General features: G+C 41.9%; 1 protein-coding gene across 1 annotated transcript in view; it reads left to right on the top strand.

Annotated features, from left to right (window-relative positions):
* Window positions 1-804: 804 nt before the first annotated feature.
* Window positions 805-27290, top strand: part of LRRK1 (leucine rich repeat kinase 1) — a 74331-nt gene continuing 47845 nt past the window's right edge. Inside the window, exons 1-11 of the mRNA XM_083371408.1 lie at window positions 805-965; window positions 9162-9325; window positions 10657-10828; window positions 12928-13107; window positions 14101-14249; window positions 16226-16452; window positions 17502-17629; window positions 18145-18308; window positions 19262-19399; window positions 24717-24829; window positions 24912-24988. Coding sequence (XP_083227534.1) covers window positions 899-965; window positions 9162-9325; window positions 10657-10828; window positions 12928-13107; window positions 14101-14249; window positions 16226-16452; window positions 17502-17629; window positions 18145-18308; window positions 19262-19399; window positions 24717-24829; window positions 24912-24988 — 1579 coding nt within the window. The 5' untranslated portion in view covers window positions 805-898. The remainder of the gene's footprint in view (window positions 966-9161; window positions 9326-10656; window positions 10829-12927; window positions 13108-14100; window positions 14250-16225; window positions 16453-17501; window positions 17630-18144; window positions 18309-19261; window positions 19400-24716; window positions 24830-24911; window positions 24989-27290) is intronic.

Here is a 27290-nt window from a genome sequence, read left to right on the forward strand (position 1 = left end):
TTACCCTGTTGTTTCCTTTCTCCATCATAATTCTTAGCTTTTGATATTTTTTTTATAGATTCCATGTGATTTCCAGGACTATGGGGCTAAAATATTTCAGGGAAAACGTAAAATATTTGAATTTAATTTAATTTAATTATGGGACTTATATGCCGCCCTATCTCCTGAAGGACTACTCAGGGTGGCTAACAACAATAAAAACAACAATAAAAACAATGAATACAAATATTAAAAGAAATTAAATTTTACAAAGCCCCACTAAAACCTGTAAAAATTAAAAACATGATTAAAACCCCCAACATCAGTCCAGGTCGACCAGTTGGAAAAGATACGTCTTTAGGTCGCGATGAAAGGACCGGAGATCTGGGGCCATCCGAAGTTCTCGGGGGAGCTGATTCCAAAGGGTAGTAGTAAGCCTCAAAATTATTTAAGCAGCTAGAGAGTACAAAACCCATACAGTAATTCAGAAAAACCAATTCATTACAATGTATTAATATTAATACAACACACTAAAATGGTTTCCAGGAACACGGGGCTAAAACACTTCAGAGAAAGTGTAACATATTTAAATCCCGTGTTCCTGAAGTAAACTAGATTTGCATTTTTTTTAAAAAAAATGCTTCAATCCTCACTATTACTGTTCTCTGTTGATTTGTTTAATAAATGAAAATTAATTTGGATCTCTCTCTCTCTCTCTCTCTCTCTCTCTCTCTCTCTCTCTCTCTCTCTCTCTCTCTCTCTCTCTCTCTCTCTCTCAACAGAACCATTCCCTTCTAAGCTGTGATGTATAGCCTGGTGCTTTGAAGATGGATACACTGGTCTGGCTTTGCAGACAATGTTTCCGACATTAGATGTGTTGGACTTTTGATGGTTTAAAACTTTCTGTCAAGCGCCAAGAATGTATTGGTGTGTCGGGAGAGAGGAATCTGCAGAAAATGGCGAGAATCCCAGAGTGGAACAAGAAGGTAAACATGAAACCCATCATGCCTATTTATTTCTACTTATCCATTAGTCAGTGGAGGGTTTGGTCAAGCAGGATGAATCCTTACATGGACCAGTGTGAACAAGGATGGGTAGATGGACATGGATTTCCCTTTCTGTGTTTTTTCTCCATCACACCACCCTTTTCCAACCCAAGGGACATACTTACAGATTGTTGGCCAAACACACTCAACCAAATGAGTTAAAGAGGTAACAGCTGCATTTGCAACAAAACTTGACTGCTGTTAACCCTGTTTTGATTTTGGAGGTGATTATCACAGTGTGCCAGCCCAACTCTTTCAGTTGCTCATGGTTGATGGACTGCAGAAACTCAGCTCAAAGACTGCATTAACATGTTGTGAGAACATACACGAGAGTAGCCTAAATTCTTCCACTTTTCTAAATTCTTCCATTCTTCCACCTTTTAAAAAGTTTTTATTATTTTTTTAATACAACTCAACAGTGCTTATTCAACAAACATGTTGTCTGAGTATATCATTCACTAATGCAAATTAAATTCCTAATCCCTAGTTCATTTTTCCAACCATTGGTAAAATAAATCCCAAGTTTGAAAATATTCTGTTTCTTCTTTTTCTTTCAATCTCAAAGTAAATCTGTCCATTTCTGCACAATCTAGTATTTTTTGGTATTTCTTCATTTTTCCAATATTGTGCAAATACAATTCTTGCTGCTGTTATCACATGCAAAATCAAATATATACTTCGTTTATCAGGCTTTTCTGGCATTTTACCTATTATAAAAATCAGTTTTGAAGTCTACATGTTTCTTTACTTGTTCATCTTCCAATTGCAATACTAATAGAAAATTATACATTTTCTTAATTTTTCATCAGAGGTTAATAATATCTGATCAAACAAAGTCTGCTCTTTATAAAATCTGTACAATTTGACATCTTTATCATATTTCACTTGCATCTGTAATTGTGACCAGTACTCTAATTTTTCATCTCTTGTCTAGATTTTAACTTCCCTTCAGAGTTTAGAATATCTTTATATGTCAGTATTTTCTCAAGACTAACTAGATTTGGGTGTACAAATGCTTCCATTGTTGAAAGCCATCCTGGAATTTTCAAATGTATTTTACATTTTATTTTTTCCTCATGTTAGAAACAATGCATTTCTAATATAGTGGTTTTGAAAGCGTTTATGAATTTTATTTTTCCCGTACCATACAAGGCATGCCAACAGGTTGTAAGTCATGTCCCTCTAAATACAACTATCGTTTATTTCTGAGGGTTATCCATTCTTTTATCCATGTTAACACTGATGCTTGATAATATAAAACCCAATCTCACAAACCAAAACCTCCATTTCCTTTAGCTTCTTGTAGCATTTTCAGTTTAATTCTAGCTTTCTTTCCTTGCCAGATAAATTTTAAAATTAAGGAATTCAGATCTTCAAAAAAAAATTCTCTAATTTTATAGGCACCGTTTGAAATAAAAACAAAAATATCTTTGGTATTATGTTCATTTTCACCGTGGCAATTCTCCCTAACATCCACTTCCACTTATTTGCGGTCTTTTGTAAGCAAAGTAGTCCTGTCATTTAAGACAAATAAAACGGTTTTCTCAGGTAGCAGATTTTGGATGTCAGGTCAGCAAATTGTCACTGATTTAATTTGCTTTGGTTGCAGAGAAGTATCTTTGGGGTTTTCTGTGCCACGTGCCTAAGGAACTTGGCCAGTTGTGTATTTTGTGTATCATGTTTTACAAAGGTGGACAAATAATACCATTTATTGGATCCCCTTAGGCTATATAATGTCTTGAGTCAGCTCTGCTGGATAGAATATGAATTCAGTGCAGCATTTGGGCTGTCTTATTAATGCTTGTGGGTTTCAGTGGATGGAAAGCTGGGGTGCCATTTTGCCTAGTAAACAATCTGGAAGAGCAACAGAGCTTCCCAAAGTGAAGCTATTTCTGTCAGGCTGTTTGGAAATAAGAGGTCGGACTCATGTTGGGAATGAGGTGGCAGGAGTAATAGTTAAAGCAGAAAATAAGATATTTGTAGAGTAAAACCTTTTTTTCTTAAAACCTGACTTTCCCCTTTCTTTTTTAACCTATCTTAAATCCATTCAGGGATGCGGTGGCTCAGTGGGTTAGGATGCTGAGCTTGTCGATCAGAAGGTCGGCAGTTTGGCGGGTCGAATCCCGAGTGCAGCATAGCAGAGTGAGTGCCTGTTACTCGTCCCAGCTTCTGCCAACCTAGCAGTTCGGAAGCATGTAAAAATGCAAGTAGAAAAATAGGGACCACTACGGTGGGAAGGTAACAGCGTTCCGTGTGCCTTTGGCGTCTAGTCACACCGGCCACATGACCACAGAGACGTCCTCGGACAAGCGCTGGCTCTTTGGCTTTGAAACGGAGATAAGCACCGGCCCCTAGAGTTGGAAACGACTAGCACGCATGTGCGGGGGAACCTTTAACTTTTTAAATCCATTCAAGTATAATTGTAAGTTATAGAAAATCAGTGGCAGCATGGATGGTGCTGTGGGCAACACAGAAAGACTTTAGATAGCTTATTTGTGGCTTTCTGGCCACAAGTCATGGCCCCATGCCTTTAATATGCTATCCCCATTATCCCTCACTCTCACCCAGCTTTCTGTGTCCTTCCCTTTCATTCTTCGTGTTCATGGTAAAGACTAAGAAAACTTTACATCTCATTTGAGAGTTTCACGGAAGCATCTTTAGCAATATGATCCTACAAGGGAGCAATAAGCAAATGCCCCATCATCCTCTGATGTTACAATTTGATCTGCTTCTTCTCCGGTGCCCTTCTCTTTGTAGCCAACAATTCCTCAGGAAAGGATGCACGGTTTTGGTGCTTTGCTTTACGAGTTGCGCAGAAGCAAAATATTAGGCAGCTGCTCAAGTCTGGATCGTTGTGGAACTGCAAAGAAACACTGGTTTTTCATTTTGCCCTTTATTAGAGAAATTTTTCACATGCATTTGGGCAGTTCCAGTTACCAGCCTGTACACGGGTGAAATGTACATATTTTCTCTTTCTGTTTTATTGTAAATCTTTTTGTGTATTCAAGGCGGGCCATAAAGTCAGGGTTGGCTCTTAGCAAGAATATAAATCTATAACTTTTTCTTTGCCACATGAAGTTGCTATGAGACTGGATGCACAAATTTAGCATGAATGCAGCGGTATGTACTTTGGGAAGCTGGGCTTAGAGATTCTGGCTAGGGAACAATCAAATAAGAGACTCCGTAGTCTGCAGTTGGATAGCGGGCAAAGTAAGAGGCTCGTAAGGGTGAGCGAAAAGAGAATTGTACTTTCAGACTTGTAAGATTTTGAAAATGAAACCTTAGAATAAGGTAGAATTAGATTATCTGGTCATGTTTCCTGTCTGGCTGTCAGCTGCCACCTTATGCTTGGTTGTGCTTCACTACTACACAGTGACAGACTGCCATGAACTGTGGGGAGGGGGAATGAACTGGGGAACGCTTGGGGAAATGAAAGTAAGTGCTGTATCTCCTTAAGATGCTGCCTCAAGGCCATTTGGCTGGAAGGAGGAGGGGGCCACATACCAAACTAAGCTTGGATTTAGGATTTATGAAAACATCTTGCCTGAACCAGATCGGTTGCACTAGGGGGGTGGGGGGGGAGAGACAGTTAAGGGAGGGAAAAGTAGAACTTAAGCATTTTGGTGCGTGATTCCCAGTTCTGGCTTTGCAATACTACAATACACTTGATCTCTAATAAACTATACCTTTCCCAACAAATGGAGCCAAGGATCATTTCTATTTAGAGGTTTAAGTTGTGGCAGTTCAGACACTGGGTATACCTGGAAGGCTGACAACTATGTATAGCGTGAGTCTTTCCTTTGATGCATTGTTGTCTAGCATGATTTATCTAGTGTGGTGTTCTCATAGCCCAGTTCGGACAAGGAATGTAGCACCCAAGCTGAGAAATTGGGGGTTCGAGAAACCCCCAAGACAGAATCTAATTTGAAACTAGGTAGCTGTACTTGCAGAAATCAATTTTACTTGCTGTAAAATGCAGGTTTCATTGAGTGAGAATGTTTTGAAGTTTTAAGATTAGCAGAAAGTCAATATCTTCTGGTTCATTATCCATTAACTAAAAAGCTGGAAAGCTGGTCTTTTTTTTCCCCCTCATCCCGCACTCTGTAGTGTTGTGTACGCTTTCAAGTGCTTGTGTTATATCAGTTATTAGTTGAAAGTACAACTCTGATTCAGAGGCAAATTCTATTTTGCATCTTATCAAAGAATTGGAAGATATTCAAGGAAGCTGTTTAATGCTCAGAGGCACCCTGGCAGTTTTTATAAGAGATTTTTTAAAGGTTTTTTTTTCTCTACCCCACCCCAACCCCTCTATTTGGCATTTGAACTTTTGGAGATGAATTTTTTAAAGAAATATTATTAAGAAATCACTCTAAAGCAGCTTGCCCTACTTGTATCTGACGCCGCTGATGCTTGCATGTCGCTCTCAAGGGACATTGTGTGGGTTTGTTACCATCAAAGTGAAAACTCTCTCTTTCCTTCAGACAAAGGAGGATCGTTTTGAGCGGCAGGATGGTAAGACAGCTCAGGAGAGACAGGCGTGGGCTTTGTCAGGTTAATAATTTTGACATTTTCTGAGCTCCTGTTTGAAATGGCAAATTGTTTGGGTTCCAAAGGGAACTAACACTCTGTTTGCCATGAAAGGTTTGGAGATATCTTTGCAAGTAAATGACAGGCAGGTGAGTTCTATGCATGCAGAGCCTTGGTGGAGCAGTGGGCTAATGCCTCCTTAAGTAACACCAGCTGCCTGCAATTAGTGCAGGTTCGAGTCCCACCAGGCTCAAGGTTGACTCAGCCTTCCATCCTTCCGAGGTAGGTAAAATGAGGACCCAGATTGTTGGGGGCAATTAAGCTGACTTTGTAATAATGCCGCTTGGGGGTGTGTGTGAAAGCCCTAATAAGCAGGCATATACATAGAATGAAGGCTACTGCTAAGCTTGTAAGCCGCCCTGAGTCTTCGGAGAAGGGCGGGATATAAATGGAATTAAAATAAAATAAAATAAAAATAAAAAATGCAGTAATAATTTGATGTGATTTCTATCAAGAGCTGCCTAACCTCAGATTCCTGCACTCCTCATTGATACCTTGCAGACATTGTCAGACTTGTATTTAGACCCCCTTTTTCCCCCCTGTGTAGTAAAATTCTCAGACTATGCTTTATGTGGTACAAATAGGTGGGTTAGGGATTCCTTGCACAAGAAATAAAAGGATACTTTTATTAAGCTAAAAGCTTAACATCTTTTATAGCGATCAAGCTGTTTGCTTTTCTCCCCAAATACTAAATTCACCTCTGGTGAGATGAGCGGCTGTATAAATTTAATAAGCAAATTAAAAATATTGTAGATGGACAATACAAGACGAGGAGAAAGAGGAAGGGGAAGAGCTAATTGCATAACAGTTTGGTGCTACCCTAATTAAAATTGCTCGTAGAAGATGTCGAAAAATATAATGAACTTTTCCTCAAGCCAGCAGAGATACATTCAGTGGTCAGTTGAAACCACACATTTCAAGTACGTGCTTATTTATTCTGCTTGCTAACATCTGGAGTAGATTTATTTCACCCCTATTTGCTTTATGTTTGTATAATCCCGTCAATTGCTCTCGAATCCAGTTTCATTCACGTGCTTAGATTCATGCAATTGCTGCTCAGTATTTTTATACGGCAGAAAATAGAGGAAAAATCGGGGCAAACCTGCCTGATTTTAAAAATGGGTTAATATTACAGGGGACAAAAGTGTTTTAAAGGTTGCATCTTAGCACCGTGATTTCTTTCTTTCCAGACGGGGCTTTCACTGTATGTATAGTTACAGGTGCTCGTTTTGACATTTCTGTGAGGGGACAGAGCTGTCGGGATGATTTCAACTTTCACTTTTAATCATCGGACTGTTCTTCTTACTTTTACTTTTAAAAAAAAATTGAAGAGGAAAAGTGAGAAGAGATGCGTGGGTTTCTATTTTATTTTCGTTTTTCATTTTCTATTAGTTGTCTTAAAAGCCCTCAATGGTAGAAGTATACAGAAGTTTATAAGCTGCGGTAAAGATCAGTGGTTTGTTCCAGATGTTGGATTTCATTATAAATTAAAAATACTGTGGACCGACAACACATGGTGATTTAATTTCCATGAACCATTTGATGGTGCTTTGTTCAGTACAGAGGGAATGAGTTTGGAGGAGGAGGAGGAGGAGGAGGAGGAGGAGAAAGAAGAGGAGGGGAATGGGAGATCCTCAACAAGCATCCTCTGATGGGACCCCTTCCCGGCTAGGATTCTCAATTGGTGGCAGCAGAAAGCTGAAACAGCACATTTGGTTGCATGATCGTGAAGTCAAGGGTAATTTAATGCTGTTTGCAATCCTCTATTGGGCCAAAAGAAAGCATGTGTGACTTTGGGTAGTTGCTGCATATAGAAGCATGCTGGTTCCAATAAAGGAGAATATTTGTAGCTCAGGGTTGAAATGAGGGGTCCTTGGTGTTCTCTGAGCTCAATTGTTTCCTTGCAGACGTTTCATTACCCAAACTAGGTAACATCATCAGTGCTACTGACTAGCACTCAGGATGTTACCTAGTTTGGGTAATGAAATGCATGCTGGTTGCTGAAGCCGGCCTTCAGCTCACGGGTTCACATTTTTGCCTGCCTGGATTTCAGGGCCCCCACCTTTTTCTGTGCATCCTTCAAACACCCTGGATGGTCTGAGAATGACACTGCAAAAATGATGGATGTCTTTGCAACTCCCCCAAAGCTGTCTCCCATGTCTCGGGGATTTGAACTTTCTTTTGAATAATTGAGGAGGAAGATTTGATGGGTTTGCTGTCTTCTATAAAGTCTGCTTTACTTTACTTTGCCTCCTTGACGTATTCCTGTATGACAGTTGTCCTTTTAGCAATGAATGGAAGAAAATAAATATATAAAGTTCAGTCAATCCCATTCTCCTTCTAGCAGTGATGCTGTTACCTAGTTTGGTAATGAAATGTCTGCAAGAAAACCACAAACTCAGACAGCACCAAGCACCCTACATTCCTCCTCTTCCTCCTCCTCCTCCTCCTCCTCCAGTTGTAAAACACTTGTTTCCTGGCCTTGACAGCCTGACACAGTACCTTGTTTGGTTAGGAATCACCCCCATGGAAAGTACCATCAATAGAAATATAAGGAAGTTGTTTTGTTCCTTTCCTTTCAAAAGCATATACCTATTTTTACGTTGCACGGACTTTCCACTCTTTCTTTTCATCTGCCGCATTAATGCCGATTAAGTTTGACTAAGGTTTTTTTCATTGTTTGTTTTTTAAAGATTCAAAGCAGAATGAAAGTGACACCGGTAGGATATAAAATATGCTGTCTATATAGATAGCGTGCAATAAACTTTTAGTGCTTTGAGCAAAACTCTAGTTCCTGGCTTCAGGTAAGTCCTTAACTGATGACCAGAATTGAGCCCAAGATGTCTGTTACTAAGCGAGATAGTTGTGAAGCGAGCTTGGCCCCATTTTTTACGACCTTTCTCGCCACAATTGTTAAATGAATTGATAAACTAGTAACACAGTTGTTAAGTGAATCTGTCTTCCCCCCGTGACTTTGTTTGGTAGAAGGTCTCAAAACTGATCACGTGATCCTGGGACGCTGGTAACCGTCGTAAATATGAGCCAGTTGCTGAGTGGCTGAATTTTGATCAGATGGGGATGGTACAATGGTTATAAGTGTGAAAAAAGCTCCTAAGTCACTTTTGGCAGTGCCACTCTCACTTTGAACAGTCACTAAATGAAATAATAATAATAATAATAATAATAATAATAATAATAATAATAATAATAATAATAATAATAATAATAATAATAATAATAAAGTGGGAAGGGACCTTGGAGGTCATCTAGTCCAACCCCCTGCTCAGGCAGGAAACCCTATAACATTTCAGACCAATGGCTGTCCATTCTCTTCTTAAAATCTTCCAGTGTTGGAGCATTTACAGCTTCTGGAGGCAGGTTGTTCCACTGGTTAATTGTTCTAACTGTCAGGAAAATTCCTCCTTAGTTCTAGATTAGTTCTTTGGTTCCAAGTCAAGGACTGCTTGACAGTTCTTACTTATTGTCTGTGTTGTTGTCGTTCCTGTGAAATGGTACAACCCCATTTTCTCTTTTACCCCCTGTGTACAGAAACGCTGGACATGGGTAGCCAACAATCCACAACAGAGTTTTTCTCTCCTGGCCAGATCATTGGGAACGAGACCATTCAGGGTCTGTACCGAAGTGGAGACTTTGAGGCTGCTCTACAGCTGGTCCAAGTGGCCAGCCGGAGGAATCTCTCTCAGGAGGAGAAGGTGAGGACCCAGGAGCTGGACCATCTTTACTTGAGAGACGGCTGTGGAGATTCTCAGTCCTCCAGGTCACGGTTGTCCCAAAGGTGCTTTTTCGCGAGGCAACTGGATTTTCTTGTTTTGTTTTTTTTCCTTGAAGACGTTTCACTTCTCATCCAAGAAGCTTCTTCTGCTCTGACCGGATGGTGGGAAATGGAAGGATTTATACTCCTTGCAGACAGCTGGCCATTTGCCTTCTTTTAGAGAGTCGTTGAGGGTGTGTGTCATCAGGGTCACTTGAGTCTTTCTTCAAAGAAAAAACAAAAAAGCCCAGTTGCCTCCTGAAAAAACACCTTTGGCTTGACTTGAGAGAATGGAGGAAATTACATCTGCCCCAAAAGCCTGAAGGTGAGGTCAAGAGAACAATTTTGTAGAATCTTTAAGTTTGATTCAAAACACTTGTGGGAAAGGGGAGGCAGAATTGATGATGGGAGACCTAGTAGGAATATCTGCTCATAGAACAGGATTGATTTCCTCTAGGATTGACCGATTTGATCTCCTTGCAGTCCAAGGGACTCTCAATACCACAGTTTGAAAGCCTGAAGAATAATAACCACTATGGTCACAGACTTGCATTTCTCATAGGAGAATATGGGATTAAAAATGGGCTTTAGACTATCTAAACCAGGGCTCCCCAATAAACACAACATCGACCCTCACGGGTCAATGGGACGATCCAACAGTTGATGCTGTTATTGTTATTACTATTAGTCAGACTGCTGCCCTAGTACTATTAGTACTAAATTATAGTTTGCAATAGTGGCGAATAGCTGCAGCTAGGACGAGGGTAAAGTTCATTCTCCAAGCTTCTGGGTTGGTTCCCAAACATTTCATTACCAGGCTAGGTAACATCGTCAGTAGAGTTTAGAGGATCTCTGTGTCGGTGTTCTTCTGTTTATAAGGGCTTCAGGTGTGGGTGTGTCAAGCGAGGGTCTTGTGATGGGTCAGATGTGAGTCATCAGTGAGGGGCTTGTGGTGGGTCTTGTGATGGGGAGGTTACATCAGGTGATTCAGAGGTGAAGTGCTGGGTTGATTGAGTGAAGTGTGGGTTGATTGAGGGTCGGTCCCATCTCTGGTTGGCTGTGCGGTTGATTTGGATCCTGAGGGGTTCGTAGGCTGGTTGCAGGTTGATGGAATTGCTTGTTATACTAAATGCCAAATTATACTATTTATTGAATTATTTACATATAATGAATGTCAGGGATTGATGAGCCAATCGAAGCTTTACGAAGGAAGGTTTTGAGGACTTCCAACCTCAACGTTACCCATGTTTGTTCTTCCCTTTCTCCAATCAGGGACACCTCTTGAGCCTTTCCACCACCCATGGGGACCTGCAGGCAGTGAGATACTTGTTGAAGGAGGCAGGTGTGACCATAAGCCTTGAACCCAGTGATGACAACCCGGCGGTGGTAGCTGCGTATTTTGGACATAAGGACATAGCGCAAGAATTGCTGGATTCTTTTCTTGGTAGGTTGAGTTTCTAGCCTTTCCCCTTCTGTCACACTTCGACTTACGTTAGGTCGTCCTTGACTTACAACTGTTCATTTAGTGACCGTACAAAGTTACAACGGTACTGAAAAACGTGACCTACGACCAGTGGTGCAATTCAAATATGTGAACAGCTGGTTCTCTGCATGGATGCCGCTTCCGGATGTCCGTTCTGGGCCTGGGCAACAAAAAATTAGTTGCCGGTTCTGCCGAAGTGGTGCGAACCGGCTGAATCCCACCACTTCTTACGACCATATTTCACACTTACAACCTTTGCACCGTTCCCCATTTTCACAGGATCGAAATTCAGACTCTTGGCAACCGGTTCACATTTATGACGGTCGCAGTGTCCCGGTGTGTGTGTGTGTGTCACGCGATCCTCTTTGGCGAATTCCTGACAAGCCAAGTCAATGGGGGAAGCCAGATTCACTTCACAATGGCTTGACTAAATTAGCAACTGCAGTGATTCCCTTAACGGCCGTGGCAAGAAAGGTCGTAAAATGGGGCAAAACTCCCTTAAGACCTGTCTCACTTAGGCACAGAAAGTGTGGGCTCAATTGCGATTGTAAGTCGAGGGCTTTCTGTATATTGTCTTACCATCCAGGTAGCCCTCGACTTATGAGCGTTCATTCGGTGGCCGTTCAAAGTTACGAACACACTGGGGAAAAAAATGGACTGAAAAGTGCTCACACTTAACGACCGTGGTCCCATAGTGAAAATTGCGGTGCTTGGCAACCGGCATCAATTTACAATGGTTTAATAATAATTTAATAATTTAATAATAATATTTCTATACCGCCCTTCTCCCAAAGGACTCAGGGCGGTGAACAGGGCAAGAATAAAAATACAGAATTACAAAAATTAAAAAAGGATTAAATACATGCCCACTAAAAACAATCAATACATATTAAAACCCCAATAAAATGACAATAAAAAACCCCCACCAATGCCCCCTCAGGCCAGGCCGGCTTGTTCGAACAAGTATGTTTTCAGATCGCGGCGAAAGGAGCGAAGATCGGGCGCCATCCAGAGCTCAACCGGTAACTGATTCCATAGCACCGGGGCGCCCACAGAGAAGGATCTCCCCCTGTGGGCCACCAATCGACATTCTCTGACCGGTGGCACCCTGAGGAGGCCCTCTCTGTGGGAACGCACAGGGCGAAGGGAGGTTGATGCCGGCAGCAGGTGTTCCCTGAGGTACTCCGGACCCCTGCCATGTAGGGCTTTAAACACCATTACTAATACCTTGCCATGCCCTGGGGTCCACGTGATCACCCTTGGTGGCCTTCCCAGCCAGCTTCCAACAATCGCAGTCAAGAGGGTGGGGTGGGTGGGAACTGGATTTGCTTAACGACTGAGTGGTTTACTCAAGAACTGCAGTGATTTGCTTAGCAACCGTGGCTAAAAACATCGCAAAATGGGGCACGACTTGCTTAACAAGTGCCTGGCTTAGCAACACCAATGTTGGGCTCCGATGTGGTCGTACGTACAAGGACTCCCTATACTCTCTTCTGGATTTCATTTATTTGATGAGATTGAAGTTTGGGAGTGGTGTTCCCACGAAGGGAAACCCAGCCATGAAGCTTGACAAAACCCGACGACAAAACCTGACATGCTTAAAAGAGAGGGCAGCATTTAAGCCACAACAGCAAATATTAATAGAATAACAGAGTTGAAAGGGACCTTGGAGGTCTTCTAGCCCAACCCCCAGCTCAAGCATTTCAGACAAGTGGCTGTCCTCTCTTCTTAAAAACTTCCGTTGTTGGAGCACCCACAATTTCTGGAGGCAAGTAGTTTCACTTATTAATTGTTCTGACTATCCGGAAATGTCTCCTTTGTTCCAGGCTGCTTCTCTCCTTGATTAATTTCCACCCATCGTTTCTTGTACTGCCTTCAGGTGCTTTGGAGGAGAAGGCTGACCCCCTCCTCCTTTGTAGCAGCCCTTTAGATAATTTCAAAAACTTTACACTTCAAAATGTCGTTTGTGGCTCGCTCTTAATTTTCTTGCAAGCCTTCATGCGTTGCCTTTGCCTAGAGAGTGGTTATAATATTGGTTCCATGACTGTTTGTTTCAAAAGGTGCCTCAAACATCTCGCAGCTGCTGAATTGGATGCTGGTGGTGGCTTGCCAACAAGGACATCTAGAGATGGTTAAGCTCTTAGTGCTGGCATACAGAGCAGATCCTGACAGCTATGCCGTGAGAAAGAATGAGTTTCCGGTTCTTCTTCGATTGCCACTTTATGCTGCAATGCAAGCAGGTGTGGGCGTTGTCTGTTCTTTCTGCGACAATTTTTCCTGCCAGGGGCCCTTTTTCCAAATAGGGAAGATGGCCACAAGGAAAGAGGAATTGGGGCATGAGAATGTGCATGGTGTTAGCATTTCAGGTATAGGATTAAAGCCAGAGAAAGCTCACCCCAAATCCTGACTCCCTATCCTTCAACCTGCTTTATGGTCCTGTGACTGACGGAAAAGGCAGTATTTTTGCACTGAAATATGAATCAATTGCACTTCTATTAAAACAACTGATGGGATGTGATTATTTGCCATGCTATTTTAATCACCTGCTTGTTGGTTAACATTAACAATTATAGTTTGGTGCCCACTCTGGAGGGCTGGACTGAGGCCGTATTCTATAAACGGGTGGTCCTCATTTAGTGACCAACTCATTTAACAGTTTGCAGTTATGGCGGTGATGAATAAGTAGCTTTACAACTGATCCTCAGATATACAGTCTTCTCAGGGCTGTAAAGATGAAGTCAGATTGTAAACACAGTTGTGGTTTCACTTAGCAACCAAGTGGCTGGTCCCAACTGCGGTCACTAAATGAGGACTACCTGTATTCTTGTTTTAAGGAATGCCTTTCAGAGAAGAAGAGCAGAATAACAGAGTTGGAAGGGACCTTGGGGGTCTTCTAGTCCAACCCACTACTCAGGCAGGAAGCTCTATACTATTTCAGACAAATGGTCGTCCAATCTCCTCTTGAAAACCTCCAGTGTTAGAGCACCCACAACTTCTGGAGGCAAGTTATTCCACTGGTTAATTGTTCTAACTGTCAGGAAGTTTCTCCTTAATACCAGGTTGCTTCTCTCCTTGATTAGTTTCCATCCATTGCTTCTTGTCCTGCCTTCAGGTGCTTCGGAGAATTTCAGAACTCAGTAATTATTATTTTTAAAAAATAATTTTTTAAAATAATTGGAAAACTGATATTTTAATTGCTTGACATAGCTTCTGCACTTATCTTGATTTGCTAGGCCATGATGATGTCGCTGCCTTTTTGCTGGAGAATGGTTCATCCTTTTGTTCCTACACCCTAATGGATTGTCCCAAGGCAAGCAAACGCCTTCTTTGCAGATATTTCATTCAACCAGTTCCTTCATCCAGGAATGTCCAGGCAAAACCAGTGAGTTATGCTGGGGGGGCGGGAGTAGGGAGGAGAAATAGTTTAACTATTTTAACTGTTATTTATTAAAATTGCATTTAATACGTATGAATAGTTTGTAAAGTTATGGAAGGACACTTGAATTCCCACAATGGGTGAATGGCTGCAAAAGCTGATAGCCTTAGTAGAGATAGCTAAATTGACTGCTTTGGTTAAAGAAAAGAAAAAAGACAATTACTTTTGTTTCTACTTGGAAACCACTTCTGGACTTTGTGCTTAAGGTGGGGGAAAAATGAAACTTTGACTTTGGGCTTTGCTGATTAGATAAGCTATACTATTATGTAAAAGTAAAAAATTGAAATTTGATGTTATTATTCTACTACACCAAAGGGAGTCAGATGTCAGTGTGTTTTTTTTTCCCTTTCCCCCTTCCCTTTCCCTTCCCTTCTCCCTCCCTTATTTTCCTATTATTTTCTTTGGGGTTTTGTTTTTGTATTTTCTATTATCAACTAATTTAAAAAATGAATAGTTTGTAAAGTTCAGAAATGCAAATACACGGATGAAAAATGAATCGTTGAATCTTGACTGCACTTTATTCCTTTTTTATTTGTTATTTTCTCCTGGTCTTTACTGTCTCTCTACTTTATAATTATTGACATAAGTAAATATACGATATATATTTATAATGACATGATATTGCTAAGCACATTGGTTTGTGCTTAAATTGTAAGCCGCCCTGAGTCTTCGGAGAAGGGCGGGATATAAATGGGATTAAAATAAAAATAAAAAATTTATTTACTATGAGGTTATTTTTATACAGTCGCTTATTTGTGCATGCTGCAGTGTGGATCATTAATTCCTGATTGTTACGCTTCAGGAATCTATTGATGGTGGCAGGGTAAAATCAAATCAAATCAAATTAAATCAATACACACATTCATACTTTGGCAAGAGTTATGCTTAGCTGTACGCTGCAGCTTGGAAACTGTAATACCTGATTTCATCTAACACACTAAGCTGATTTTTTAAAAATTACATTATGGTTCAGTATTGTGAATAAAGAGAGATGGAGAATAACCTGTGTGTTACTGGGTTAATATTTTTATTTCACTTCTGAGATATATCTTTAAGCATCCACCTCTAATTAGGAGCAGAATTCACAGCACACTAGGTGAGGCTAAAAAGAATTTAGAATAGAATAGAATAGAATAGAATAGAATAGAATAGAATAGAATAGAATAGAATAGAATAGAATAGAATAGAACAGAATAGAACAGAATAGAACAGAATTCAGAACAGAACAGAATTCAGAATAGAATAGAATAGATTGCCTTGGGTGGATTTCGACTGGCTGATCGATCTTTACCACCAAATAACGGAGCTGGACCTTTCCGCTAATCACCTGACTTCTCTTCCATCCATCATCCCTTGGGGTCTGATGAGCCTCCAGAAGCTGAACAGAACAGAACAGAACAGAACAGAATTCAGAATAGAATAGAATAGAACAGAACAGAACAGAATTCAGAATAGAATAGAATAGAATAGAACAGAACAGAACAGAACAGAACAGAATAGAATAGAATTCAGAATAGAATAGAATAGAATAGAATAGAATTCAGAATAGAATAGAATAGAATAGAATAGAATAGAATAGAATAGAATAGAATAGAATAGAGCTGGAAGGGACCTTGGAGGTCTTCTAGTCCAGCCCCACATTCAAGCAGGAGAACCTATACCATCTCAGACAAGTTCAGTCTGCTGTGGAAGTCTCAGCTATGGTCTGAATGTGTTGTGAGAAGTGAGCATCCAGGTTCAGCCAGACAGTAGTTTTCCTGTTTCAGTTTTTCTCTGAAAGTCACCCTTACCTGCTTTTAATTATACTTGCTGATGATCTCCATCAAACGTCCCTGTTCTTTTTATCTTCGGGGTCTTTCTGCTTTTTATATCAGAACTGTTGAGGACCCACGCTAAGGTCCTCCTTATCTCTTTATCTTCAGGGTCTTTCTGTGAAGTGGTCAGGGCTCCGATTGCCTTGGGTGGATTTCGACTGGCTGATCGATCTTTCCCACCAAATAACGGAGCTGGACCTTTCCGCTAATCACCTGACTTCTCTTCCATCCATCATCCCTTGGGGTCTGATGAGCCTCCAGAAGCTGAACCTGTCTGACAACCGATTAAAGCAATTGCTTGATGTACAGTCCTCGGATGGGATCATCTGCACGAAGTAGGTGGACCTCGTTCTTACAGAAATGTACCTGGGAGTAATGGTGAATCGGCTGCGCTTTGAATCAAGCAAAGGCTGTAAGGAAACAGTGGTAACATCACCAACTGACTGAGTTCTACGCAGTCTTATTTTTAGAGCTTTCTTTGAATTACTTCGTTCCCTAAAGACAGTGTTTGGGATGACCCGTTCTTCCTTTGCCCGCCCTTTCGTGAAGAGAGTGACCGTGCTAAGGAGCCTTGTGTTAGCCCAAATCCAGACTATGGCTAACGCCTTTAAAACAAACAGGGATTTACATTTTAAGTTATTTACCCATAACCGTAATAATCTCTTGTCAGCTCTGCCATCTTCACTACGCCTTGCTAAGCTTACTGGCATCCTGCCATAAAAGGAGGGAAGAAGGTAGAGGAAATTGGGGAAGTCGTGCAGTTGGAGAGAAGAAGGATGTAAGGTGCGGGGAGGGGGGGGAGGGAGGGAATGACACTGACAGGAACCCAGATGTGCTCAATGGCCATATTCAGCGGCCTCAAGGACACCTGGCCTGGGAAAGAATGCAAAACTTCTTCAAGATGCACCTACAGTCAAAGCGGCGCCCAAAACATCAAACCGGGATGCTGTTGGACACGGTCAGGGGAAAAGCTTTTAACATGGTGTGGGAATACTCAGACCTAGCCTTGCTTTTGCTGCAACCACTAATCCTTAGTAGAAGAACATATCACTTCAACCAAATGGAGTTGAGGGTCTTTCTTTCCCAGGGACCTAGCTGGGGCAGGTCTGATGTCTCAATTACTCTCGTGGATTTTTCGATCCATTCTGGTGAGAGAGAAGTTCTCCCTCAGAAGAACTAAATCTCTGGTCCCAGTGACCAACTCAGGCTGGATCCTGCACCATTATCGTGGGACACGTATATCTGCCTTCATCCCAGCTAGCAGCCAGGCTTACTGAATTAAAAAAGAAAGAAAGAAAAAACATTGAAAAAGAGTTTTTCTTTCCTTGCGTTAAATCATCTCTCTCTCTCTCTCTCCCTCCCTCCCTCCCTCTCTTTTTAATAGGTTACTCGAGATCGACATATCTAACAACAGATTCCTCAGCCTTCCTTCTGGTTTACTGCACCTTTCTAGACTCCAAAGACTTGTTGCTGCCAAAAATTATTTGGAAAAACTATTTGATGAGGATAATGGTGGGTGTTATCTTCAAAATTCAACAGTTTGTTTTGGATTTGAAAGGAAACACGTCTTTTTTTTGCTTCTGGACCCCCCCTATCCTTTAACTGATGGTGGACTTTTTTGTGTTCAGAATCTACATCTTCTGAAATCACGGAAAGTTATTAATTATTCCTTCTTTTCATATCCCAAAGCACATTCAGTGTGTCTGTCTGGTCATCCTTCAACACACACACACACACTTTCTTCATTTCTTTTGGAAAGCCCTAAGCCAGAAATATATACTATTCTCAAGTTACAAATCATCTTTACACATCACAATGATTGGATATATCTGATGTGCAAAATCCAAGTAGATGGTGTGATGGCTTAGCATAGTGTATGAATTTGGCCACTGTCATTTTGTGCAAATTAAATTGCCCAAGAGGAGAACTAATTCAGAGAAAAGGTTCAAGAGTAAACCTAACTAGCACAGATTCTCATATTTCTTGATGAGCTATTTTTCTTTGGATTTTTTTTCTCTTCCCCCCAGCAACCAACTGGATTGGATTAAGAAAACTGCGGGAATTAGATGTCTCATACAACAGATTATCGGAGCTGCCTGCTTCCTTTATGCACTGCTTGAAATCATTGCAAAGCCTCAATGGATCTAGCAATAACTTAAAAGTGTTTCCTCAACCATGGGCCTGTCCTTTGGTGAGTCTGGGTAATCATCAGGGTCACCACGGTGTAAAAAAAATGTTGAGACTCTAGACCAGGGGTTGGCAACCTCGGCTCTTTTATGACTCGTGGACTTCAACTCCCAGAATTCCTGAGCCAGCTCTAGACAGAGTGCAGAGAAGAGAAACAAAGATGATTAGGGGAATGGAAGCTAAAACATATAAGGAACAGTTGCTGGAATAGGGTATGTCTAGTTTAATGAAGAGAAGGACCAGGGGGGACACGATAGCAGTGTTCCAATATCTCAGGGGTTGCCCCAAAGAAGAGGGAGTCAAGCTATTCTCCAAAGCACCTGAAGGCAGGACAAGAAGCAACAGATGGAAACTAACCAAAGAGAGAAGCGATCTAGAACTAAGGAGGAATTTCCTGACAGAACAATTAATCAGTGGAACAACCTGCCTCCAAAAGCTGTGAATGCTCCAATACTGGAAGTTTTTAAGTGGAGATTGGACAAACATTTGTCTGAAATGATATAGGGTTTCCTGCCTGAGCAGGGGTTGGACTAGATATCTTCCAACTTTTTATTATTATTATTATTGTTATTGTTATTGTTACGTGATCTCAATGTATTTTATGTGTCATTTTTAGAATGCATGAGAATCACATTGGAGACATCTTTAATTGAATGCCTGAGTGTAAATGAGTTACATCAGAAATGGTTTCATGCTTTCAAACCTGTTTTCTCTTTCCTAACCACTAGAAATGTTGTATTTGTGTTTACATGTGCGTGTGTGTGTTTGTGTTTGTGTGTGTGTGTGTGTACACAATGGAGAAACTTGGCATTCTTTGATAAAACTGAAATAGCTCCATCATTTGAACTCATATACCGGTATATTTTCACAAATTTATTAAGATCCGTACCGATTTAAAAAGCAGAGATTTTGATGATGGACAAGTATGAACTTTTATCTTCCTTGTTTTTTTTCCAGAAATCTTGCAAAGTAGCCGGAAATATGTTGGACTTCCTACCTGATACTTTGGCAGTGTTTTGGAAAAACCATCTCAAGGAAGTAGATTTTTCCGACAATTCGCTGAAAGATCTTCCCCAGGGTCTCTTCCAGCTTGAAGTAAGTAGGAAAGATTGTTCTTACCATTTGGGGCACAACTTCCTTTACCCTGCAAATAAATTGGGATGGTTTGCTTTATTTGCAATCTCAGGACCGCAAGGGTATCTGTGTTCTGTACCAGCCTGCTACCGGCCCTGCAGAAAAGGCAGGGACAACCCCTTTTACAAGTAGGCAAGAGGCTGGAATTACGCCTGCCAAATTTATTACCACAAAAACAAACGGAACAAGACAAACCAAGAAACAGGAGCTTTAAGAAACATGAACTATCCAAGCGGTTGCCTTCAGCAAACCAGCCCTCCCACACATTTCCCTTATATAGAATTCAGGGCATGGCTTCTCTGTGCCTCCTTCCGAGGAGCCCCATTGCCTTCCTCTGTTTATTCCTAATTGACTGCCTCCTGCGTCGGGCGTCCTTGAACAGGGCCAGCTGTGGGTCATCTTCATCCACACTGTCAGGCTCACACAGCTGGGTCTCTGTGGTGACCAAGTGGGAGGGGCCTGGCTGAGGGCTATCATCAGCAAGATCTTCAACCCCCTCAGCAAGGTCTTCAACACCCCCCTCCTCCTCTGAATCGTCCGACCCAACTGCTGAACCCACAGGCTGACCCTGAATCACAACAATCTGATGAACATCTGAAGGGACTACAGTCCCTTGAAGGGATCTTCCAGCCAACCGCTTGATTGATTTATCTACCATCGTCAATACTTAGCAACCATATAGATTCCAGCATAGTTCTCCAGCATGTATACACTATTGAAACAGCGACGTCTACTCTGGCTTGGGCATGTCGTGAGAATGGCTGATGGTCGGATTCCGAAAGATCTCCTGTACAGAGAACTAGTGCAGGGAAAATGCCCCAGAGGGAGATCAGAATTGCGATGTAAGGATATCTATAAGAGGGATCTAAAGGCCTTGGGAATGGACATTAACAGTTGGGAAACCTTGACCCCTGATCGTTCAGCCTGGAGGCTAAAGACGCAGCGTGGTCTTCTCCAATTTGAAGAGACACTTGAGGCAAAGAGGCAGTCCCAGAACCATCAAAATGTGGGGGCTGGACAGGGGACAGATTGTACCTGCCCTCAGTGTGGAAGGGACTGCCACTCTCAAATTGGCCTTTTTAGCCACACCAGATGCTGCTTTAGGACCTCTTTCCAGAGCACGATACCATAGTCTCTCAAGACTGAAGGATGCCAATGATGATGATGAGTCAATTCTTAGCAACCATATACTTTCCAGCATAGTTCTCCAGCCCCCAGCCTGGCCCTTCAGATCTTCCAGTGCACCGTCACATTTGTCTGCCTTCCTGCTGATCATCCTCTCCTTTTGTTTCCTTCTGCATTTCCCAGCATTACAGAGTTCTCAAGGCAGCTGGAACTTCACCCAGTGTTTCCAAAATACAAATTAATTGTGGTCATTTGCAACTTGAGAACCCTGGGTTAGCTATATTAGACACTCAAAATCTAAATGTCTATGGAGATTCTCAGTCATCCAGGTCATCGTTGTCCCAAAAGTGCTTTTTCAAAAGGCAACTGGACTTTGTTTTTCCTTGAAGACATTTGGCTTCTCATCCAAGAAGCTTCTTCAGTTCTGTCTTCAAGGAAAAACAAAGTCCAGTTGCCTTTCGAAAAAGGAATTGGGACACTCAATATCTAGTTTGCTTGAACCTCATTGTACTGGTGAAAGGCACCATAAGGTAGGAGAGATGCTGGAAATGCCTAGAAGCAAAACATTCTTTATTTTCATGGCTTTTCATGAGGTCAGGCAGTTTCTCTTGGCTTGGCCTTCCTAACGGGATCATTATGAGATGAAATGGGGAAACGAGATCCACATGGAAGGGAGGATGGACTTTGCCAGCTTCTTGGCATACCTGGCACTTCTTCAGACAAAGTAACTTCATGAGCTGCTCTGCCATTAATTAAATGTAGAATTAACAACTAACTTGTAGAAAAAATAATCTTATCTGCAAATGGAAGAGGCAAAGTCAACCCTAGTCAAAGCTGACTAATTAAGGAGAGAAGCAATGTAGAACTAAGGAGACATTCCCTAACTGTGAGAACAATCAACCAGTGGAATGACTTGCCTTCAGAAGTTGTGGAGGCTTTTAAGAAGAGCTGTCTGGAATGGTATAGGGCTTCCTGCTTGAGCAGGGGGTTGGACTAGAAAACCTCCAAGGTCCCTTCCAGCTCTGTTATTCTGTTAATCATGCTGCTTCTTGAATTTTGAGGTCAATTTAATTTAATTTAATTTAATTTAATTTAATTTAATTTAATTTAATTTCATGACTGGGAAGATACATCCTCAGTCTGCCCAGAGTTGTCGGATATGAGGACCCAGATTGTTGGGGGCAATTAAGCTGACTTTGTAATAATGCCGCTTGGGGTGTGTGTGTGTGAAAGCCCTAATAAGCAGGCATATACATAGAATGAAGGCTACTGCTAAGCTTGTAAGCCGCCCTGAGTCTTCGGAGAAGGGCGGGATATAAATGGAATAAAAAATAAAAATAAATAAATAAATAAATGAGATGGTCAGCAAATAAATTTTAGAAACATTTTTTTATAAATACATCCTAATTGACACATACACCATTTCACACTCCTTACAAACACGTACTCATATTTTATTCAGAATACATAGAAATTTAAAGAGACTGACATTTATTGCCTTGATAAACTGGTCTTGGACCCCTGAGTCTTCACATGGATTTCAAAGGTACATACTGTATATTTCCCACCATATATACTGTGCGTGTGACTTCAGCTTATGAAAATTGCCTTTCCTTTCTGGAAAGTGAAATATTTGTAATCTGAATCATTTGAACACTAGGCGGTGCTCCTCTGTTACTTTTTCTGTTCTCTGGGCCATTTCACACTATGGCTGTATTAGTGCAGTATAAAGACATCTGTAATTAAAAAAAAACATTTGCAGCATTGCATAATTTAGAATAGAATAGATCTGGAAGGGACCTTGGCGGTCTTCTAGTCCAGCCCCCTGCTCAAGGAGGAGAACCTATACCATCTCAGACAAGCGACTGTCTCGTGCCTCTTCTTAAAAATCTCCAGTGATGGAGCACCCACAATTTCTGCGGGCAAGCTGTTCCACTGGTTAATTGTCCTCACTGTCAGGAAGTTTCTCCTTAGTTCCAGGTTGCTTCTCTCCTTGATCAGTTTCCATCCATTGTTTCTTATCCTATCTTCTGGTGCTTTGGGGAATAATGTGAACCCCTCTTCTTTGTGGCAGCCCCTCAGATACTGGAACACTGCTATCGTGTCTCCCCTATTTCTTCTTTTCTTTAGACTGGCCAAACCCAAGTCCTGCAGTCGTTCTTCGTATGTTTTAGTCTCCAGGCCTTTGATCATCTTAGTTGCTCTTCTCTGAATTTTTCCCAAACTCTCAACATCTTTTTTGTGATATGGTGACCAAAATTGGCTGCAGTATTCCAGGTGTGGTCTTACTAGGGTTTTCATAAAGCAGTACACACAATACCTTGTGTGGTTTTGATTGATACTTGTTTGATACCAAGTTGATAATTGTTTGATACCAAGTCAGATCTTTGGTCTGGATTGTCTATGCATCTTTTCCCAGTGTGTCCTCCTGCAGATGTGTTGTCTACAACATCAGCCAACTGGTTTGGAAAAAAAAATCTTTAATTTTTTTTTCATCCAGTGCTTCTGGAGAAGGTGTCAGCTGTCCAGGATTTCTTCCAGGAGAAATTTCTAGCCTTACCTGGAAATGGAAAAAAAATGAGCTTAGAACATAGGCAACATGTTATTATGCTACTATTCCACCTTGCATAGAATAGCACTTTTTCCATTCATCTCCTGTTACTTTCTCTTGAGATGGTCCTGTAATTCCTTAGATGGCCCTGTCTCTTTTATGGTCACTGTATAAATTAGATGGATAAGTTGTGATGTAGGGTCTGCAGGAAAATTTCATAAGCGCTCTACACTGAATCAGTGTAGACCAGACATGTCAAACACAAGGCCCGGGGGCCAGATCCGGCCCGCGAAGTGGTTTCATGCGGCCCGCGAAGCCATCCTGGAAACAGTGAGGGAACGGCCCCCACTGCCTTGGCCCTGGCCCAGAGACCCTCCTCCTGCCAGAGACCCTCAGATCTGTCCCACTCCTGCCCAGGCCCCCATAGGCACCCTTGATGCGAACCATGTAGAGCTGGCCACGCCCACCCAGTAGGCCATACGCACTCTAGCCACGCCCACCCAGTAGGCCACGCCCACCCAGGCCATACCCACCTGGCCCCCTGCGGGCAACCGCAATGCTGATGCGGCCCTCAATGAAATTGAGTTTGACACCCCTGGTGTAGACCTTCAGCAATTCTGAGTTACAAGTCTTACTGTTTAGAAGTAGGAAAGGAAAGAAAGATTTTTCTGGATCTAACACTCCATTTCAATAAGCAACATATTCCAGCAGAAAGAATCTCTACGCTAGCAAATAAAGAGATCATTCAAGATTCCATGACTGCATGAGATTATATCCGTGTTTGGGGAAAGGTTGTTTTTATTTTGCTTTTTTTAAAAAAAGGTCAGAACACCCCTTGATATGATAAGATAAAAAAAAGGTTTCCTATGTGAGAATGAATAATACTATTAAATAATAATAATTTAAAATCATTATTATTGTTGTAATGGTTACTATTCTCCTCCATGAAGTCAAAATTGTTTTATTGGAACATTCATTTATCCTGTGCTAACAACAAATTTTAAAAAAATAGCAAACGTGAGGGGAAAAAAAGTTCTCAAATTATATTCCATTTCTTTTTTTTTCCCTTTGAGTTTGGCATTTCCTTTTGGCATGGCTATCAGACTTACAATAGTTTGCTGAGTGACTGTTCAAAGTTACAACAGCTCTGGAAAAAAAAAAGACTTATGGCCGTTTTTCACACTTAGCATCCCCCAAGTCACCTCATCAAAATTCGGGATCTTGGCAACTGACTCATATTTATGACGATTTCAGCGTCCCAGGATCACGCGGTCCCCTTTTGCGACCTTCTGGCAAGCAAAGTCAATGCGGAAGCCAGATTCACTTAACAGCCGTGTTGCTAACTTTAACAACGGCAGCGATTTGCTTAATAAGTGTGGCAAAAATGGTCATAAAATGAGGCAAGTTTCATTTAAGACTCACTTAGCTACATAAACCTGGGGCTCAATTGTGGTCATAAATTAAGGACTATCTACCTATGTCCAATTCTGCAAAATTGTGATGCCGTATCCTCCCCCCCCCTTGCATCTTGCAGAGCTTGAACAGTCCCTTTTCTTGGCACGCCGATTAAAAAAAACCATCATTATCCATTTTCTCTTTCAGGCTTTAGTCTCCCTGAAATTGTCTGGAAACCAGATCGTCATGCTGCCTTCTCCGGAGAAATGGTCTTGCAGATCGTTGAAATCTCTGGATCTGTCCAAGAATCAACTCGGAAAGTGAGTTTGGGGAGTTTCTCTTACGCTATGCTGCAGAAGAAATCTTCCTGTTTCACTGGTCTTTGTTTACATTTGCCTGCAGAACTGAGGAAGGGACCAAAACTAAATGGATCCCATTATTCACTACAAGGAACAGAAGTTGCGTTGGCAGCGAGATAGGTAAGTGCATGGGTGTCTTAGAGAGACAGACTGACAAATGCGCAGGCTGACACCAAGTACTTGTTTTTCTAGAGACCTGTGGAATCCATGGTGCTCTCTGAGCTTGGCTGTTTTCTTGCAGACATTTCATTACCCAACTAGGCAATAACATAAGTACTAGAAAGGAATGAGGTTTGCAGAATGAAGAGAGGAGGAGGAGGAGGAGGAGGAGCTGTGGGTCCTTGGTGCTTTCAGAACTTGGTTGTTTTCTTGCAGATGTTTCATTACCCAACTAGGTAATGGCATCAGTACTGGAAAGGAATGAGGTTTGCAGAATGAAGAGAGGAGGAGGAGGAGGAGGAGGAGGAGGAGGAGGAGGAGGAGCAGCAGCAGCAGCAGCAGCAGCAGCAGCAGCAGCAGCAGCAGCAGCAGCTGTGGGTCCTTGGTGCTCTCAGAACTTGGTTGTTTTCTTGCAGATGTTTTATTACCCAACTAGGCAATAACATCAGTACTAGAAAGGAATGAGGTTTGCAGAATGAAGAGAGGAGGAGGAGGAGGAGCTGTGGGTCCTCGGTGCTCTCTGAACTTGGTTGTTTTCTTGCAGATGTTTCATTACCCAACTAGGTAATGACATCAGTACTAGAAAGGAATGAGGTTTGCAGAACGAAGAGGGAGGAGGAGGAGGAGGAGGAGGAGGAGGAGGAGGAGGAGGAGGAGCTGTAGGTCCTTGGTGCTCTCAGAACTTGGTTGTTTTCTTGCAGATGTTTCATTACCCAACTAGGTAATAACATCAGTACTGGAAAGGAATGAGGTTTGCAGAATAAAGGGGGAGGAGGAGGAGGAGGAGGAAGAGAAAGAGGAAGAAGAGCTATGGGGTACTCGGTGCTCTCTGAACTTGGTTGTTTTCTTGCAGATGTTTCATTACCCAACTAGGTAACATCATCGGTGCTAGAAGGGAATGGGGCTTTGCTCTCTGTTTACGCTTGCCCTCTCAGTGTTAGTGGGAATGTTCTTGAATAGGCTGCTGTTTACTATTTGTTTGTCTGAGCTGGCAGTTCCTTGATTGGGGTATTGTTTACTGTTGTGTTACTGTTTACTGTTAGTGTTAATCTCTGTTTACATGAGCCTTAATTGCTGGCGAGGAGATGTTTTTGGAGGTGTTTTGGTCTTTCTTGTTTCCTTTTTTGCTTTTCGACTCTTTTGAATGATATGTAAATGGTATATAAAATGACCTGTAAAACCAATTGATACTCTATGTCACACATGTCAAACACAAGGCCGGGGGGGGGCCAGATCCAGCCCGCAAAGTGGTTTCATGTGGCCCGCGAAGCCATCCTGGAAACAGTGAGGGAACAGCCCCCCCTGCCTTGGCCCTGGCCCAGAGACCCTCCTTCTGCCAGAGACCCTCCGATCTGTCCCACTCCTGCCCAGGACCCCATAGGCACCCTTGAAGCGAACGAAGTAGAGCTGGCCACGCCCACCCAGTAGGCCATATGCATTCTAGCCACGCCCACCCAGTAGGCCACGCCCACCCAGGCCACACCCACCCGGCCCCCTGAGGGCAACCGCAATGCTGATGAAGCCCTCAATGAAATTGAGTCTATGTGAACAAGACTTTCTGATGATAGCAATAGCACTTAGAGTTACTGTATATACCACTTCATGGTGCTTAACAGCCCTCTTTAAGAGGTTTACAGCATATATTGCCCCCAACAATCTGTGTCCTCATTTTACCAACCTCAGAAGGATGGAAGGCTGAATCAACCTTAAGCTGGTCAGGATTGAACTCCTGGCACTGGGCAGAATAAGCCTGCAATACTGCATTCTAACCACTGTGCCACCACTCCCCTTATGTCAATGGTGTTTTTTTTAACCTATATTCTTTGTAGGGGTAGACATCCACTTGGACCTCTTTTTATTAATTTGCAACCTTCATTTATCCATTTTCCCAAATTAGTAGCACTTGACAATTTTCAAGGTATTTTTCTTTGGCTTCCTTCTAGTTTATTCTCTTAAAATGCTATTTTCCTCCATAAGGTTGGAGTATTGGAAAGGATTTTCTTGTGTTTACAGTATGTATTGAAATCCCTTTTTGATCTCCATCCCTTTTTCATCATGGGTTTGTCCTCTGTCACCTTGTGGTCAAGAGCAACCCTGCTGTAGAAAAAAAAAAGGGGGGGCAAATGAATATTTAAATATTAATAAATAACAGATTGCTCTCCTGTCCCTTTCTTGTGACCCGTGATTGACAGCAGGCAAACAGGATCTGGAGCTGGGGGTTTTATCCAATCAAAGCTGATTGCCAGCTTGCAGTCTGCATGTG

The sequence above is a fragment of the Vipera ursinii genome (genome assembly GCF_947247035.1).
Source record: "Vipera ursinii genome assembly, chromosome: 11".
Classification (NCBI taxonomy): domain Eukaryota; kingdom Metazoa; phylum Chordata; class Lepidosauria; order Squamata; family Viperidae; genus Vipera; species Vipera ursinii.